The 17,257-nt window shown below is 38.9% G+C and overlaps 2 protein-coding genes across 4 annotated transcripts in view; one reads left to right on the top strand and one right to left on the bottom strand.

Moving 5' to 3' along the window:
- Window positions 1-7,864, bottom strand: part of GPATCH2 (G-patch domain containing 2) — a 140,029-nt gene extending 132,165 nt beyond the window's left edge. For all 3 annotated transcript variants that reach the window (XM_068409266.1, XM_068409281.1, XM_068409274.1), the window contains exon 1: window positions 7,664-7,864. In XM_068409266.1, coding sequence (XP_068265367.1) covers window positions 7,664-7,719 — 56 coding nt within the window. In that variant the 5' untranslated portion in view covers window positions 7,720-7,864. The remainder of the gene's footprint in view (window positions 1-7,663) is intronic.
- Window positions 7,865-8,158: 294 nt separating this feature from the next.
- Window positions 8,159-17,257, top strand: part of SPATA17 (spermatogenesis associated 17) — a 93,910-nt gene continuing 84,811 nt past the window's right edge. The window contains 3 exon segments of the mRNA XM_068414674.1: window positions 8,159-8,232; window positions 13,749-13,838; window positions 15,832-15,913. Coding sequence (XP_068270775.1) covers window positions 8,165-8,232; window positions 13,749-13,838; window positions 15,832-15,913 — 240 coding nt within the window. The 5' untranslated portion in view covers window positions 8,159-8,164.

Here is a 17,257-nt window from a genome sequence, read left to right as displayed (position 1 = left end):
ACATTCCTTTTGAAAGGTATCTTCCCAAATTTCTGTCTTGGAAAGAAGAGTGGGGTTTTTTTTTCCCCCACTTGTTTTTGAACTCACTATTATTGTTTGATTTTAATTCACCTTGTCACATTTCCCTAACTGCAGGCAGGGAGCACATTTTAAATTTATGAATGGAAAATGGAATACACAATATTCCTCCTTGATAGTATATTGGGAGTTCTGTTTAAGAGTTCTCATTATGATAAAATATTTGTAAGGATAATTATCTCTTGATGCTGCTTAAATGCCAAAATGAAGTTAAGACAGTAATTTTTTGCTAATATATGACTTTTTTTTCTACTAGCAACTAATTCTGTCTTTCCAAATGGCTGATACCTGTTTGAATTTTTAAAAACATTGATTCAGTGGAGTGATATTAAGTTGAGAGAATACCATGCTACAGGTTATTATAGAGTATTAAATGCAAAGTTTCCCACCACATGTATGCACTCACATCATACAATCACACACTTGTGTAAGGAAAAATATCCCTAAACACACACAGTGACTAATTAAGGTCTTACACTTTTAAATGTTTTGCTCCTTCCTCCTCAAACTTCACCAGCATTTAGCATGTCTTTAACTCAGTGTGCTTCAGTAAGTTCACCCATACATTACATGAACATAATTACGAAGAGAAGACATTAAACGATTGCTGCTGAACTCTAATCCTTCTCTGAAGGCTGTGAACCTTCTCTGTAGGCTGTGAACCTTCTCTGTAAACACAGCAATCAGATTCTTATATCACAGCATCAGAAGACCCCTTTAGTTGAGGTAAAGCAGAGAATAATGTTCATACTCTTTACTACATTACACCAACTGATTAATATGGAAGACATTCAGTAAATTATGTAGAGGATGTTTAAAAGCAAGACTCTTCACTTTGTTTCCTAATATAAATTGGAGGAATGAACAAATGGCTTTCTACCCATACCAGCAGAATTGTAGATGTAGAGAAAATCTGGATGCATAGCACAGAAGTTCCCTCTCTGACTTAGCACAAACTCCAGTGTTAAAGATACTTAATGGTGGTAGCTGAATGGACAGTCATGACCATAAAAGTACACAAATTTTAATATTAATAGGGGAACTGAAGAGCATGTTTAAGAAGAAATCCAAGTTGGTCATGAAATATCTTACCTAAAGAAATTATATATTCGCCTTTTAAACCATTTTCAGAAATACTTATTTTAAACATTTCAATTGCAAGATCACCAAAAGCACAGAGTGGTAGAAACACAAGCTCATTCTGGATTCCTGAAACTACTGTGCCACTTGCATTTATTCCTCATGCCTCTTTCTATCCTCCTGTAATTTCTACTCCTACTACTCCCTCTTAACCTAACATTTTCTTTGTCTTAGTGGAGCAGAATCATCTTATTATGTTGTAACAGGTGAGACAGCTTTGGAAGAATGCTACACTTCTTAATCCATTTGGCTCACAAGAATCAAAACCTCCATAATCACACGAAAATACTTCTCAGAAGCAAGAGAAGCAACACAGTAGGAAAAGCATTCCAAATGAACCAATGATTTTCTGAAAATTCAGAGAGAAAGAGAAAAGTGGAAGTCAATTAACCTAGAAATTACTTTTAGAGCCATGTGGCATCAAAATTATTTAAAACTAATTCTTACTTTGAGTTTTCAAAGTTTCAATTACTGTGCACGGTTTTTTTTTGAGGGCAGGGGGGGTGTTTTGGTTTTTGCTTGGTTTTTTTTTGCTTGTGTAGTAGAATTTCAACCATCAGTAGAGGCAAGTCCAGGTATATTTGTACAGGGTTTCTACGCACGATGCTTAAATAGATATATTAACCCATGTTTCTCAGCAGCTATAACTGCACAATGAGGAGGGCACTAGCCCCTTAAGCCTTACAGTTAAACACCCATGAAGAGAGCTATCCTTGCAGGTGCACACATCAGAAATGAGATGCCCTTGAGATTTAAGGGCCTTTCTAATACTTCTGAGCTAATATAACAGGAGCCATAAGACTTGAACAGATAAGCTCCAGTACATTTATTTGGGTCAATTTAAGACATCAATTCCCCCAGCTGCCTGCCCAGCCCTCCTGCCACAGGCTTTCACATCTATAGCAAACTGACAGAAGTGGAGGTGCACCAAAAATTGAACTAGTAGGCTTAAACCTACATTCAGCTCTCAAAACAAACAGGTTTCTGCTAACATGGCAGAATATGAACTAGCATGTATAACCTCTTGCAGCCCATACTGCTACTGCCCCTGCAGCACAAAGTAAAAGGGAAATGTGAGACAGGGACATTAGTGTCTTACATGAAAGTTTATGATTAATTCATTCAATTCAGTATCCCTAATCCATACTGATAACTATATCACTAAAATCAACATAGCTCCTAGAGTGGACATACCAATTTACTCCAGATAATGACATAAGCACGGTGGTAAAGTTGCGTTAGTTCTATGAAATACTTCAAGATCAAACACAATATATCCAGCTTGGATTTATATATCTGATCTAAACTTGCCTTGAATTCCCCCCAAAATACTGTCAATACAGATGGTGCCAGATCAAAAGATGAAACTCAAGAGGACTGAATACCCTTAAGTGTTTCTGAAGTAAAGAGATAATATGATTATTAAAAGGCCCTGAGCAGTAAGGCACTTACTTTCCATAAGACTACAACTTTGAATCTTATGCACTCCTGCAATTAATCTTTTCTATTGAATATCAGGTCTCTTCACTGCAATTCCTGAACAAAGATCTGTACAGGGCAGAGACTTTGTTTACCCTAAAAATTACAGCCATGGTCTCATGTATAACTGTATCGTAACTGCATTATCTCTTGGACAGATCAGACAAATTAATATCATAATTACTTCAACATGTTTCCTTAGGATGATTATGAGAGTTACTTGATCAATTTGGGACAGCAGAAGCTCTTTTGTAATAGATTCAAAACACAATACACATACTACTTCAGCTTTTTATTCACATTGTACTTTCAACACGTCAGTGGTCCACACTAAAACTCCTCCTGAAAACCCAAGAAATCTCTTTTGATTAATTTTATTGAAGCGCTCACTTCTCTTGCTGTAATTGAAGAAAAAAAATGGCAACAGCAACCAGATAGAACATTTAACCTGAAACTTGTCTCCAAAATTCCAGAGTGTTTTTCCATTACAGCATTATTAATAAGACAAATTAAGTTTTGCAACTTTCTCCATTGTTCACAACCAGCTGTCAAGCTTGTATTCCAAACCTATGAAGTAATTTTAATCATCGCTGCAGATGTTACTGTAACAAAAATATTTGCATTTGAAACAGTTTGAAAAATAACTACAAGATGTATTAAAGACATTACCAGTGAGTATGAACCGCATTCAGTAAGACAAGAAATTTCAAAGGGTGTAATAAGGAATGTAGAACAACATATTGAGGCACATAAAATATTCAGTTGAGCCATAGTTTAGCATGACTCACAGAAGGCTATAAAAATGCTGTTACAGCAACAGCCCACAGCTAGCAATAAACTGTAATGTCTTCACTAGAAGATTCGACTTTACTATAAGAAAATCTAGTTTGCCTACACTGACCTTTACATTTATCTGAAGCAATTTTAATGCAGTTCACCAAAGGCTGACCCATTTCCTCTCTAACCCTTACCAGAACAGGCCATAAAAGTACTGTGGCAGGAAACAGTGTAACTGCTTTCACCTACTCTAAAACAGTTCACACAGCTTGTGTTCAATATTAATAATTGTATTGAAACTCCTAATGGCAATAATAGGCACATGCTTTTTCAGTGAAGATCAAGTATCATTTTTTTTTTTTCACTTTCCATCTAAAGCATATAAGAATGTAGAGCTCTGCTCACAAAATATTTACCAAACACTTACACACTGACAGGAAAGCTAGTTTAATTCCACAACTCGCAAGAGAAGGCAATATCTTTTACTAAACTGACAGCTGCATTTACATTTACTTTCTAGTCCTATACCTTTTCCTGTTAAACAGATAAGGGGTTTCTTGCAGCTAAAGTTACACTGCATCTGTGTTTCATCAATTCTGAAAAAAGCCATGATTTTTGCTGCCTTCACAACCCACCTTGATCACAAGCTAAAAGCACCAAAAAAAAAAAAAATAAAATCAACTAGTTCCTTGAAGATCAGGATTATAAAACCTGAGTTTCTATAATCTTTTCCCATATGGATTCTCTGATGTCTCCTAACACGGCTGTACTCACAGCATACCTTTATCTTCAAACAGGTACTAATTTGAATCCCATTTCTCCACCTCAGAAATTATTTTCACGAATTCTTAGAAACATTAGTTTTGAGACCTCTGCTTTATTGACGAATGTGACCAAAATTTGGATTGAACAGGTGCAAGGATTTGGGAGGGAGCATCAGATGATAGATCTCACCATCTTGCCTGAAGAATTTACGGATTCAAAAAAGAGCGCTACCACGATTCTTGGGATACACAAAGGGAAAAGCAAAAACAGAGCAACACAACTTAGTTAAAAGTATTAAATAGCTAGCAAGAGACTATGGTAGATGAGGAAACAACTGATAACCCTATGTTACATAGAAACTTATGGTATACAGCAGAAACAGAAGTTGTGCCTAGATTATTTAAACTTGCCTGTCATCAAATAGCCATCACCAAGAAGACACAAAGCATCCAGTTCCACATCCAAACCTATTTATGCCCTTAGGCACTGTCCGCTGGACAACCAGGCACACAAAGCTACACAGTGACCAAAATATATTCTACCTTATGCCCCCCAGCAATGGTTGGTACAACAGCTAGCTGTCAAGCTATGGAGAAACCCCGTAATCTTCCACTTCTGAGGATCCTGCCCAGTGCTTCCCGTAAAGACTAAGAGTCAATGCACTGGCAACACATGCAGAGTAAATCTGACACGCAGACCAAAGAAACATAATACACATGTAATTTTCATACTATAAAATGTAAAAATGTGACAGTGTCACAACAGAAACTTAGAGAAATTAAATGGCAGAAAACATAATTATTTTGAATTTCATATAAGATAGTGTGAGCAGTTACAAGAATTGAGGACTCTTGAGACAACTCAGGATACTATGTTGGAGCACGTACCAAGCCAAAATCCCAGGCTATTTCTCATCTTCATCAGTTATGTGTGTATAGAAATCAGTTTCACAAAATAATAAAGAGTATAGGAGGAGTTTAAAAAAATTAAAGTTCATGAAAATCACTGTTCTACAATTAAGGAAATAATGGCTACACTTGCTGGAAATGTCTATGAACTCTTTTTTATATCAAATATACAGCTCCCATACATTTAAATGTGTACAATTACTAGCAACATTTTATTCCTCCAATCACATACTGCACATCAATTCTTGGTACCAACTCTGTATTTGAGAAACTACTTTAGATAACTTTTGGAATTTCCTTACACTTGTCCTGTACAATAAAGTTATTCGTATTTGAGGAATGATGGAATTTTATTAACTGATTATGCTGCTGATCCCCTTAAAAATTAGGGCCAGACAAACTTGGAATAAGTACATCTGACTTTTCTACAACTGCTGCTTATCTAAGAAGGCACAACAATAAATACTATCAAGTCTACTCATATTTAACAGTGAAAAAGTGTTCAGTACAGAGCAATAGTATACAGTTAGAAAGACGCTGACATGAACTGCATTTAATAAGGCTCTAACACAAATTAATTGGTCAGCCAGAAACGAGACTTGGAGCAATTTATCACGAGAGGTAACAATTCTTGCAATCCCATTGCTGCCATTTACTGATATGCTTGCCCTTCTCAGAAGTATGACTTCATTAATTGCCAAGTTGCAGAATCACGTGAACTGTCAAATGATGGTAATAGGCTATTGCACCAAAGTTGTTATCAAAAGAATCAGAGTGCCCAGTAAGCACCCAAAATGCAAACTATTCCTAAATTGTCACATATGTTCACAATATAAACATTTAGCTTCAGAGAAGCTTTACCACCCAAAGTAAACACTCTTACTCTGTGACTGTTGTGAATCTACTAACTTCTTTAGGGTCTTAATGTTTTCAGAAAGCATAAGTTCTTGATTTTCTACACCAAGTATAAGACAATGAAAAAAAAAATTCTGTATCTCACTCAAATGGGTTTCCTTTAACGGATAGCTTCTGAAATAACACGTATAAGGACAAGAAAAGAGAGTGGCTCTGAAGAGTAGTCAGATTTTTAACAGCTCTTCCTTCAGAACTGCTAAACTAGCAGTCCTATAGATAAGATTTCAATAATTCTCTCTGTACTGCATTCCTCTGGGAGTGTATTTGCACAACCAAAATCATTACTGTCTCATGACAATTACAGAAGAATACACCGAATTCCCATACCTTGTGTTGCTGAACGCGATTGTTAAAGCTTCTGGAACTAAATTACTTTATGTGGACTCAAAATAGTAAAATTTAAAGACAAATGACAGGTTAAGTCAAATTCCTACAGGAAAAAAAGTGGTGGTATCAGCTGAAGTGGAGGAGTAATGGAGTTTCCTATGGAAAAAAATGAAGTGCTAAGCCTTTCTCTTCCTCTTCTTCCCCATCCCCAGAAAAGAAACAAAGAAAAAAGTAAAAGAATCTGTTTCAGATCTGGGAACTCTACCAGCAGGTGTCTGTATACATAACACAGCCTCAAGGCCTCAAATTATCAACATTCAAGAAAAAAAACACAAACAAAACCCCATCTCCACTTCCATTAATAAAAGTGAAATGAACTAGAAGCTATACACATCAGCTGATACCTAACACAACACAAGATACCTAACATTTCCTGAAGGAAATTAAAGGCTTCCCAGCTGGTTGTTTGGGACATCCCACTCCCATCAAATCTCTCCACTACTACTCTCTAAACCTCCATGGCCTATTACAAAACTCACTTTTCCCTTTTTCTATTCTGTTACTCAGTTTTCCATCTTAACAGTTCTACAGTAAACACCATACAGCCTTTGGGGTCACTATGCTAGTATATGGAATTACATAAAACAGTACATCTGTGAACTCTATTGCAGCAGAACTACCCACACTTTCCTTGCTCTTGGCTACAACTGCACTAGTTGACTCTTGGTTTGTAACAAAATAGCTTCAGGGCTATTGAGAAACAACCATACCAACTGGTTGTTTCTGCAGCATACACTGTTAAGGGCTTAGGCCTTAGAGGGTCTCCCACAATTAGAAAAAAACAAACACACGCAAAAAATGGAATAAGCTTGTGACAACAGTTTTGATTTATCGTTAGCCTGCTGTCCTTTCTTAGCAACGAGGGAAAGTTTCTTTCTCCAGCCCACTGCTCGCTTATAAACGTGGCGAGCCGTTGTGACGCGCCAGTAGCACCTGCCAGGCCTCCAACTCCTCTTCCCCCGGAGGCCTTGCGCGTCTTTCCCTCCACGTACCCGGCAGCAGCAGGGGGGGCGCAGGCCGGGAAAGGCCTGGCAGCCCGCCGGGCAGCGGGGAGGGCCGCCCGGGGCGGGGACACCACTTGCCCCCAAGTTTCCAAGCCCCCCATACGGCGCGAAGATGGTCTCTCCGATCCCCTCCCCCAAATACCAGCACCAACCCCTGGCCCCGCCGAGCGGCCCCGGCGCCCCCACCGCGCCCCCCGGGCCCGTGCTTACCAGCTCTTTCTCGCCGCCTGAGCTCGGGTCGGGGTAGGCTCAGCGACCCGGAACATGAACCCGGCACCTCCCCCGGCCGCTCCCCGGGGAGGCTGGCGCCACTTCGCAGAGACTGGGCCGACGGGAGACGGAGCGGGGGCCGGGGGCTAGCGGGCGAGGACCATGAGGGGAAGACGCGGGCGGCCACCGCTGCTCCTCAGGCCCCCATGATGAGAGCCCGGAAGCAGCTGCGGCACCGGGAGGAAGCCGGGCGCGACCATCTCGCCCCTTCCCCTCCCTCTGCGGACCGCTGCCCAGGGGCGCCGCGTCCCCTCCAGCACGCCCCCACCTTGGCCCCGCTTCCGTTCTGGTCCACCTCCGCGGGGCTCCCGCTGCCGTCGGTGCCCTGCTGTTCCCTGTCGGCAGGACTGCTGTGGGGAGCGCCACCCCCGCGCCCGCGGGAGTGGTACGGTCCGGTTGCCATGGTGGCGGCGTCGGGAGGGCGGGAAGGAGGGAGGGAGCATGGCCGCCCTGGTCCAGCTTCAGGCGAGGCTATCGGAGCTGCGGGAGGAGTATTTCAGCAGGAACAGGTAACCGCGTCGTGCCGGTGGTGAGGCGGGACGCACCTCCTTATGCTGGGCTGGGGCTGGCGGGGCGGGCAGCCCCCGGTCTTCCCCAGCAACGAGATCGCGGCACTCCCGATGAAAGCGGTTTCGCTTTAGAACCCCTCCCGAGAGCCCCCACCCCCTTCCCTCCCAAATATTGCCGCAGCGATCTGAGGAGACCTGATGGCAGCTGCACAGTTTCTTTAAGCGGTCCATTTATGCACTCAAAATAGTTAGTGTCCCGCTCTTCCCCCGCCCCCTGCTAACTTTGAGGGAAAAGGAGCCTCTGGAAACTCCTGAGAGGAGCCGAGTCTCGCGAGCTCGGCCCCCTCCCGCCCCGGGAGCCGCCCCCGTCCCGCCCCAGGAGCCGGCCTCCCCTCTCCCGCCCCAGCCGCGCCCCGTCCTGCCCCGGGGCCCGGCCTCCCCCCTCCCTGCCCGCGCTCTGGCGGCGCCGCTCACCCCGGCTGTTTGCTCACACGGAGCCCCGGGGAGCGGCACGCCAGCCGTGAGCCCCTGCTCCCCGTGGCTCCAATGTGTAACTTTCACTGGACGTTTAGTTTATCCGTTGAAAGGCACCACTTTTTTTTTTTTTAGTTGACAGAGAACCCCCACAGCTTCTGAGCGAGTTGCTGTTTATTATCCACACTGTTTAAAACTGAGCTTCGTTTCTGAATTAGATTATGCGGCTTGAGTTTCTAGTACCTAGGACATGTTTTATCTTTTTTACTAAGTTAAGGAGATGTTTGTTCTGCTAAAGATCCAAAGTGTCCCACGTAGAGCAGGGCGGGCTGACGGATCAGATCACCTGTTACCCTTCTCTTGACCAAGTGGGGCAGTTTATGCTGCTGTTTTCTGACTGCTACAATGGTGGTGGCCAACTTGTACCAGATCAGATTTTAGGAAATAAAATGTTTCAAGACCTATTTTAATATTGCATAGATTTGTCCTATAAACCCTTTTATTCAACTGTATTGTTGCTGCTGCTGTACGCTAATACTCAGGGAAAAAAAAAGCATATTAAACATAGCTGTAGCGGGTTTTTTCTTTACTAATTAATGAATAATTTGTTTCAGAATCCAATTACAACATCATTTGCATGAATAACAAAGCTCGCAATCATTGCTAAAGGTTCAAGTCCTGCCTGCATATAAAGTATTGTGTTTTCCTTTTCTTTCCCTGAACTTTAGCTTGTACTCCTGTGGCTGTACGCACAGCAGTTCACGAAACGAGCATCAGTTACAGGAGTCTGCTTGTATTTCACATATTTCAGGTTAGAAAGAGCAGGCTGAGACAGACATGGAAATCCATTGGAGGGCAGCATGCTTGATGTTTGGGGATTTGTTTTTTGGCAGAGCTTTCCAAAAATGAATTGTTTCCCTTTTAAGAATAGGCTATAATCCATCAGCTTCTTGAAATTCAGATTTTCAGCTGAGAATTTAAATGAGAGGCTTCAAACAGTCCAGCTCAGCAACTGAAGAGCTGATCAGTAATCTTTGTTCTTTAGGGTGAAAGTCTTGGACTACTTCAACACAACTGTCAGTAAAATCCTGAAACAAATCAGTATATCTTGTTTAGAGATTTTCGTAGATCCTTATTTAACTTTCAAACTTAACAAACAAGTTTTGGTCATTAATGTTCATCAAATTTGCAGTGGTCTTTGGAGTATTTTTGAAGCATTTGTATTTTGAAGTGAGACAACAGCTTTAATTTCCCTTTCAAAACTATGCTTCGTCTACATAATGTAATAGATCTGTTAAAATTGCCAAATCTGGGATGCTGTGAGCACGAGTCAGTGTAATCTGTGCAGTCACTCATCATTCACAAATAGTTCAAGGTTATTCAGACAAAAATACATCATACTGTAAAAAAAGCAGTTTCTCAGTCTATGAAGTCAGTATTCTGCAGTGAAATACCAGATTCCCCAAAAGATCTGAGTTGATCTGAAGCATCAGAAGGTGCAGAAGAATATAGATTACCAAGTATTTACCTTTTTTTTGTATGAGTTACCCTGTTTGTAGATACCTCCAAGGGTAAGACCTGAAAGATTTAGTTCCATGTGTGTCAAACATTTTTAAGAGAAAAGAAAAATATTTATTTCTTCACCTATCTATCAAGACCTAAAAGCAGAATTCTGTAGAACAACTAGAACACACAGACCCTCCAGAGCAGCTTGACTTAAAGCAACCCTGTCAAAAACTAAGTACTCTTACTGGCACTTACTGCTGCAGGAGGAACATAGTGATTGAAGTGCCTTAAAGTAAATCCCCAAATTAAAAAACTGTCTTTGTCTTTCAAAATGCATTTGCTATTTTAGGACTCTACACCTATTCCATTAAAAATTAGGGCAAAAAACTGATGACTGTAATATCTTGCCTGTTGCTTGTGGTTAGACAGGTTTACCTGATCCTAATAATGTCTTCTGATCTTAATAATGTTGCTGTCATGCTTTATGCAGAACTCTGTTTATGTCAGAGGTATGAGGTCTCCTAAACTGACCATAAACCTGCACCTTGAGAAATGCCCTGTCAGCATAAGCATTGGAGTATACAGGACCTGTTAGTGCATTCTCTTATTTTAAGTGTTAAACAATTTTATCACTTATTCAAGAACCTACTTTTATTTGCTGTAACATCTATATGTCAGATGCTGACCTTGGGTACAACTTTTTAATGTTCAGTAAAGTCTTTGAGAAGTATCTGCGACTCTAAAAGCTTAATTCAAACAGTATGACAACTATGCAATCTGATCAGAAGGGCAGATACCATCTTGAGCAATTTATACCTCAAACCACTTCTGCTGGCAAGGCCAGTTGAAAGTGTTTGTGGAACTGTACTGTAAGAAAAACAAGTCTGGTTTTGGTCTGTCTCAATAAACTTTACAAGGACTTCTAAACTGACTTGGCCAGGCAAGACAGAATGACAACTAAAAAAGCTAACAGAGGAGAAGTCCAGAAGCAGACTGTTGCCATTGCCAAGTGGCTAGGACTGGTTTTGGAGCTGTCACCTCTGAGACAGCCAGTCCCACATGCCTTTCATTTACAGGCTGTAAGCGTGGCTGGCTGTCCAGGGCCAAATCACTCATACCCTTTGAATCAAAATCATTTACCTCTAGGTAACACTATTCTGGAGGTGTCTGCTTCATATGAAGTCTGGGAAGCTGCACAACAAAGGAACAAGGAAGCTCTCTAGCATAAATGCCCGCTTTGATATCGATTTATTTCGTGGTCTTAGGTAAAAAGGTCTGTTTTCCACAGTTTCCAGGTACTGGACAGGTCTGATGCATCACAGAATCACAGAATCAACCAGGTTGGAAGAGACCTCAGGGATCATCGAGTCCAACCGCTGCCCCTACACCACCCTGTCAACTAGACCATGGCACTAAGTGCCATGTCCAGTCTTTTCTTAAACACATCCAGAGATGGTGACTCCACCACCTCCCTGGGCAGAGTCAGATGATGATGAAAATTTGTACCCACTTAATGTGATTTGAAGGCACATGCTGCACCAGATGATATAAAAAGAATGGAGCTAATGCTTCTTGATGTCTGATAGTAAATCTGTGTTTCATATTTTAAGAAATCTAATAAGGATAATCCTAATTTGTCAGATAAAAATTAATCTTGTTGGTGTTTACCGAGGCAATTAATGTTGACACAACGCTTTGTTAGGAGAGCTAACTAATATCAACTAGTTAAGAAAACTAACTAATAGTAACTGAATTGTTCTTTTGTGGTGGGTGTAACAAATTAAAGTATTTGGTAAATATATTCCTGGTAAAAATGGAATAGCAAAAAATCCATGAAAATTAACATGTAATTTTAAGTTCAAAGACTTTATAGTTTTTGACATTTTGAAACAAACAAACAAAAAAGTAAATAAAAGCTTGAGGTGATCTCACAGCTGGGTTCTACCCCTCAGCATTGAAACTCAACGTAGTTATTTCTTCCTGAACTCTCTGAAAAGTCTCTTTCAGATCCGTATATTTCTTTAATCTCTTTTAGATTCATGGTTCTCCTTACATGACTTTTAGCTTTGTCACAAACACTATTCTCCTAATAGACAGAGTCACAGAAAGAAGGCAAGCAAGGACTCTCTCTTGAAATTATTTTTTTACTTTCTGATGAGGTCCTTTTACTTGTTCTTCTTTCCCACTTGTGCGCATGCCTTTTCCTTGTACTATGTCATTTGACATAAAGCTTTGACAGCTAATAGTTCTTGAAAATCTCCTTAAAGTCATCAGTTTTCCACCTACACCTATCTTGTGTCTTCAGATGCCTCACCAGTATCTCTTTCTAGAAAACATTTCTTCTCATGTAACTTAAAACCAAATTCTTCATCTTTTTCTGTATCCTCCCTTTTTCATTAGTTCCTCTAACATCTATATTAATCAATGCTGCAACCCTAGCATATTTTCTAATTATTTTGTTTCATTTTGTTCCCTTCTTGCCTGTCTGCAGCACATGCCAATATGCTGCCACTTTCATTTCCTACTTTAATCTTGAAAATCTGTGCCTTTGAATTCCCATTGTGAAAAGTCCTGTCAAGACTCAATAAGCTGCGGTGTTGACTACTATAATTCCATGTAAAAGATTCCCATGGCCATCCCTTTGGAATCTACCCAAATTACTAACTCCATTTGTTTCCAATTCCCGCCTTTCCTTTTAAGCAACACTAGATTTCGTATCCTGACATTTGAGGCCTTCTAAAGTTTGGAAGTTTCCACATCTAGTTTCTTTCCTATGCTTCCATTTTTCTAACTCGTAATATTTTTAACTCTACATTTGTAATGCTCAACTTTCCTTAAGTCACCCTCTTCTTTTCTATAATTTTCCTCTTTAAATTCTTTTTCTAAGAAACTAACTAAAATGGTAAGATCAACTCATATTCATTAAAAAAATCTACAGACGAGGAGTGTATCTGCCACCATTATTGATGCTATCACTGTTCAGGTGATAAACAAATAAAATCTTTTATATCAGTCATAAAACAATGTATTTTAACTAGATCTCACCCTTAATATATGCTTCTTATTAATTCAATTGATATTTATCATGGTAATATTGACCACAGTTAATTTATTTAATATTCATGTAGATATGCAATTTTGTACGTAGCTACAGGATTTTTGTTATAATTCAGACCTAATTATCATTAAAGCATTATCCATATATTTCACCTACAATGGAAGAAGTCCATGACATGCTGAGATGGATATTCAGTATTGTACGGGAATAAGAAGTACACTCTCCCAAACCTTACATCATCTAGAAGTTGCAATACTCTTTATCTTATCTTCATAATATGCAACTAATGTAGATTATATTGTTCTGCACTATTATTTAACTATGTAGAATTAAAAAGTGAAAAACCTGGTGGAAAAGATCACAAGCTGCAACAGCAAGACATACTTAGAAGAACTTTTCTGCTTTGTTTTTATTTATTTGGTTTTATTTTATACCAAATTACCATGCTGACAAGTATTACTGCTTTTTATATTTTCAGATCTGTAAATGAAGACAGAAACTTAAAGTACAAAGCTGCTGTCAAAATCCAGAGCTGGTTTCGAGGATGCAGAGTCCGAGCCTATCTCAGGTAGTATATTAAGCCTATTTCAATCTGTATTTCAATCTTGATTTTTTCCCCCAAATTTCTCATGGTATTACTTGATTTTAACAAAATGAACTAACCATTATTCTTCTTTTAAATAGAATTAAATATATGCTGTGCCACTGTAAGAAATAATAATTCTTGATTTTCAGAACTGCATACAATTAAAATGGCATGATGCTAAGAAGTAGCATGGAAATAATCCATCTTTAGAATAGGTACACGGCATTATTTAGGAAATCTTGGCATGACTGGAAAAAAAAAAGTTGTCCCTCAGATATGCTGTTTGCAGAGACTTCTTATCTTTGTTGCTGTGGATGTTGCAGAAAAACTGCCTAGTGAGTGTATGGTAACTAGACTTATTGTAGAAAATTAAGTTCTGCTGCTGAATCTTTCTTTACATAATTTTCTCCATTCATAAAACAGAGATCACGTACAATTACTTTGTTCTGTAAAATGCCGTATCGACATAATTTTTTTGGAAACAATATGGTTAGGCCCTCCTCCCAGGAAGCCTTCCTCCATTTTTTATGATCATAAGCCCAGTTGGTCAAACTCATATGCCTGAATTTCTGTATCTTCTTAAAAATTAAGGCTGTGAGGGAGAGGGTTTGTTACATCTTCTAGTTTGACCTCTTGCCTGTCGCAACTTATTATGTATCATCCAGACATGCTGTATCAAGCCTAAAGAATTATTAGGTTAAATAACATTAATCACTTAAGACCAATATTTCCCTCATAAAAAGATAGGCTACACCCATTATGTGCACTCGTTAAAAAAAGCATTGGTAATCCGTTTTCCATTGCTGGTTCAAGTATGTTGTCCCAGGATGCAGCCGTCACATGCAAGTGTTCAGAAGGCAAACAAACATGGTATTTCAGCCCTCCAACGAGTATCAGCTACGCCATCAATACCAAAAGCCCCTACAAAGACAGACGACTGGTTAATGCCCCTCTGTTACCAGCACATGGCTAACAACAGCATGCTGCTGAAGAAAGTGAAAACCCAAGCATCTTTGCCAATCTATTCTGTAGGAAAATGCTTTTCCAAATGTGCATTTGTAGTTAGTAATGAACAATGTAAGAAGAACAATGTAATTGTAACAAGCATGTAAGAACTAAATCAGCTAAGTGTGGAAGAGGATTTTCTCTGCAACTGTGTACAGAGTGATCCTGCTCAGTGACCTCTTTCCAAAGATGGATGTGGTGTCTGACTTAGGAGCACAGGCTCAATATAGCCAGTTGTCAGTGTTCTGAATTACCCTCTCATTTAGGTCCTTGAATTACCTGCTAGAAAAGACTGCCTCCACTGAGTGACTCTATCTGTACTGCAGGTTTCTAAATTTGATATCTATAGTTAGGTGGTATGAATGCTCCCCTATATAGCTCTTTCTAGGCAGTCCCAAAGCAATGATTGTATTATTTTCTGCAAAATTGTTGTGAGACATGAATTATGGAATTTTTAGTAGCATAATAAAGTATATATAATAAGGACAGAGTAAAGATTTACTTACAATTAAAATAGGTGTAATTTTATAAAAGCTAAAAAGTAGTCCAAATATTCCAGATATCCGTGAGTTTTGTCAGATATTTAAAATTGTAAAGCTGTGAAAATGTTGCATGTGACTGAAAAAATTCTGAACCAGTTAGATACATTGGTTAAAGCCATTCGTAAGAACAAAATAATCTACCATGCAAATTACATTTGTAAGGATATTTTATGAAACTTTTGTAATGATAACTGAAATAGTATATAGGTAAGTTTGCAGTAACCCATTTTTTTCCAAACGCAAACTCTCTGTGTATGTATAAATATATGTATATATTGGTTTATAAGTGTGTATGTGTGTGCAGTGGCCATCTGTTTGGGATAAGTATGGATATAATATACTGTACATTATTTTTAATATTAGGAAAAATAAAGTTATATTGTAAAGTCTCAAAATAAGCATTATTTTGTCAATATATTTCTTTTTAGATATCTGAACAAAATGGTGATTTTTATACAGAAGTGGTGGAGAGGTTATCGAAGCAGAAGATACTTCAAAAAAATAGTGGAGGTAGAAAACCAGTTTTAAAAATTTTGTTTGGTTATTTATAGAATACGTATGAAGTAATTCATTCACTCGTCTTGAAATTAAAAAGCTGAAACTTGATCCTTCATACACACAGAAACGTACTTAACTTTATTATCATGAAAAGCACCATTAATTTCAGTAAGCCTACTCGTAATGGTCAAGTTCAGTCTGTCTTTAAGTGTTTGCAGCTCTGTAATATTAGTCGTCAAACCTGCAATGAGATGTGTTCATGCAGAAGCCTGCCCACATGATGCTAATTGTAGGATTGGAGCTCTTCAGGATGCTTTTTTTCCTGGCAGAATTTTTAATTCTGAAAATAAAATAAGCCAATGTGTCTACAGATTGCTGCTCTATGTTGTAGTGGTTTACATTTCTTACTTAATGAACCTTGAAGTATTTGAGGTTTTGCCTTAAGGCACACAGCAGATCACAGTCAATCTAATTCCCTTGACGGACTTGAAGATAGCAAAAGTATATGATAGCACACAAGCTAAAACCTCTGTTAACAGGTTTATGAGATTAAGAAGAAACTAATTTGCCTTTAACCTTAGACAATTAACTTTTTTAATATGTAGTTTACTTCATTAATTTATCAATTTATGTTAATATTTTATAATAGTTTTAAAATTGTTAGTAATTTATTTTTGATTAATTTTTGTTAAATTGTTGTGTTTCAGTCAAAATAGACAAGTCAAGAAAAAGCCAAAAAATTGAGCCATAACAACTCATATATTACAAGCTAAAGTGCATACCTCCTGCGAAACTATGTTTTCAAGTAGCAGGACTTGTGTGCCGGAAAGCTTGTCTATTCTTCCCCCAAGTCTATCAGTAATCTGACTAAAGATTTCCTCTCTTCCATCTTACCTGGCTTAACTAATCAATTATGAGTCAACCTTTCAGGCTATGGTTTTCAGTCTACGTCCTAAAACGCTCTAATTTTTGAATACAGGACAGATAGCTGCATGGTTGGATTGGGTTCTGCGCTAAAAAAAGTGGGGCTTCAGCTGAATATTGTCCCTGAGTTTATGGAAAGTTTCTTAAATCTAGAAAAGCTTCTGTAGAAGAAGACAGACATGATAATGTATGTTAAAATTTGTTAATGAAAAGAAAGTATCTGGGCAGCCACTGGGAAAAGGGAAGGAAGAAACCAAATTCATGTGAAACATTGACACATACTGCCAGAAGATGTAGTGGAACTCCCTCTACTGCAGGTTTTTAAGAGGAGGTTAAGACAAATGCTTATCATGGATGGCTTAGATATGCTTCAGGCAGTTTTAGGTGAAGTCATCTCATTATGTTCTCTCAAGTTCTACATTCTTCCACAGT

The sequence above is a fragment of the Nyctibius grandis genome, chromosome 1, assembly GCF_013368605.1.
Source record: "Nyctibius grandis isolate bNycGra1 chromosome 1, bNycGra1.pri, whole genome shotgun sequence".
Taxonomy (NCBI): Eukaryota; Metazoa; Chordata; class Aves; order Nyctibiiformes; family Nyctibiidae; genus Nyctibius; species Nyctibius grandis.
The sequence above is the reverse complement of the archived record's forward strand: the minus strand, read 5'-3'. Positions and strand labels throughout refer to the sequence as shown.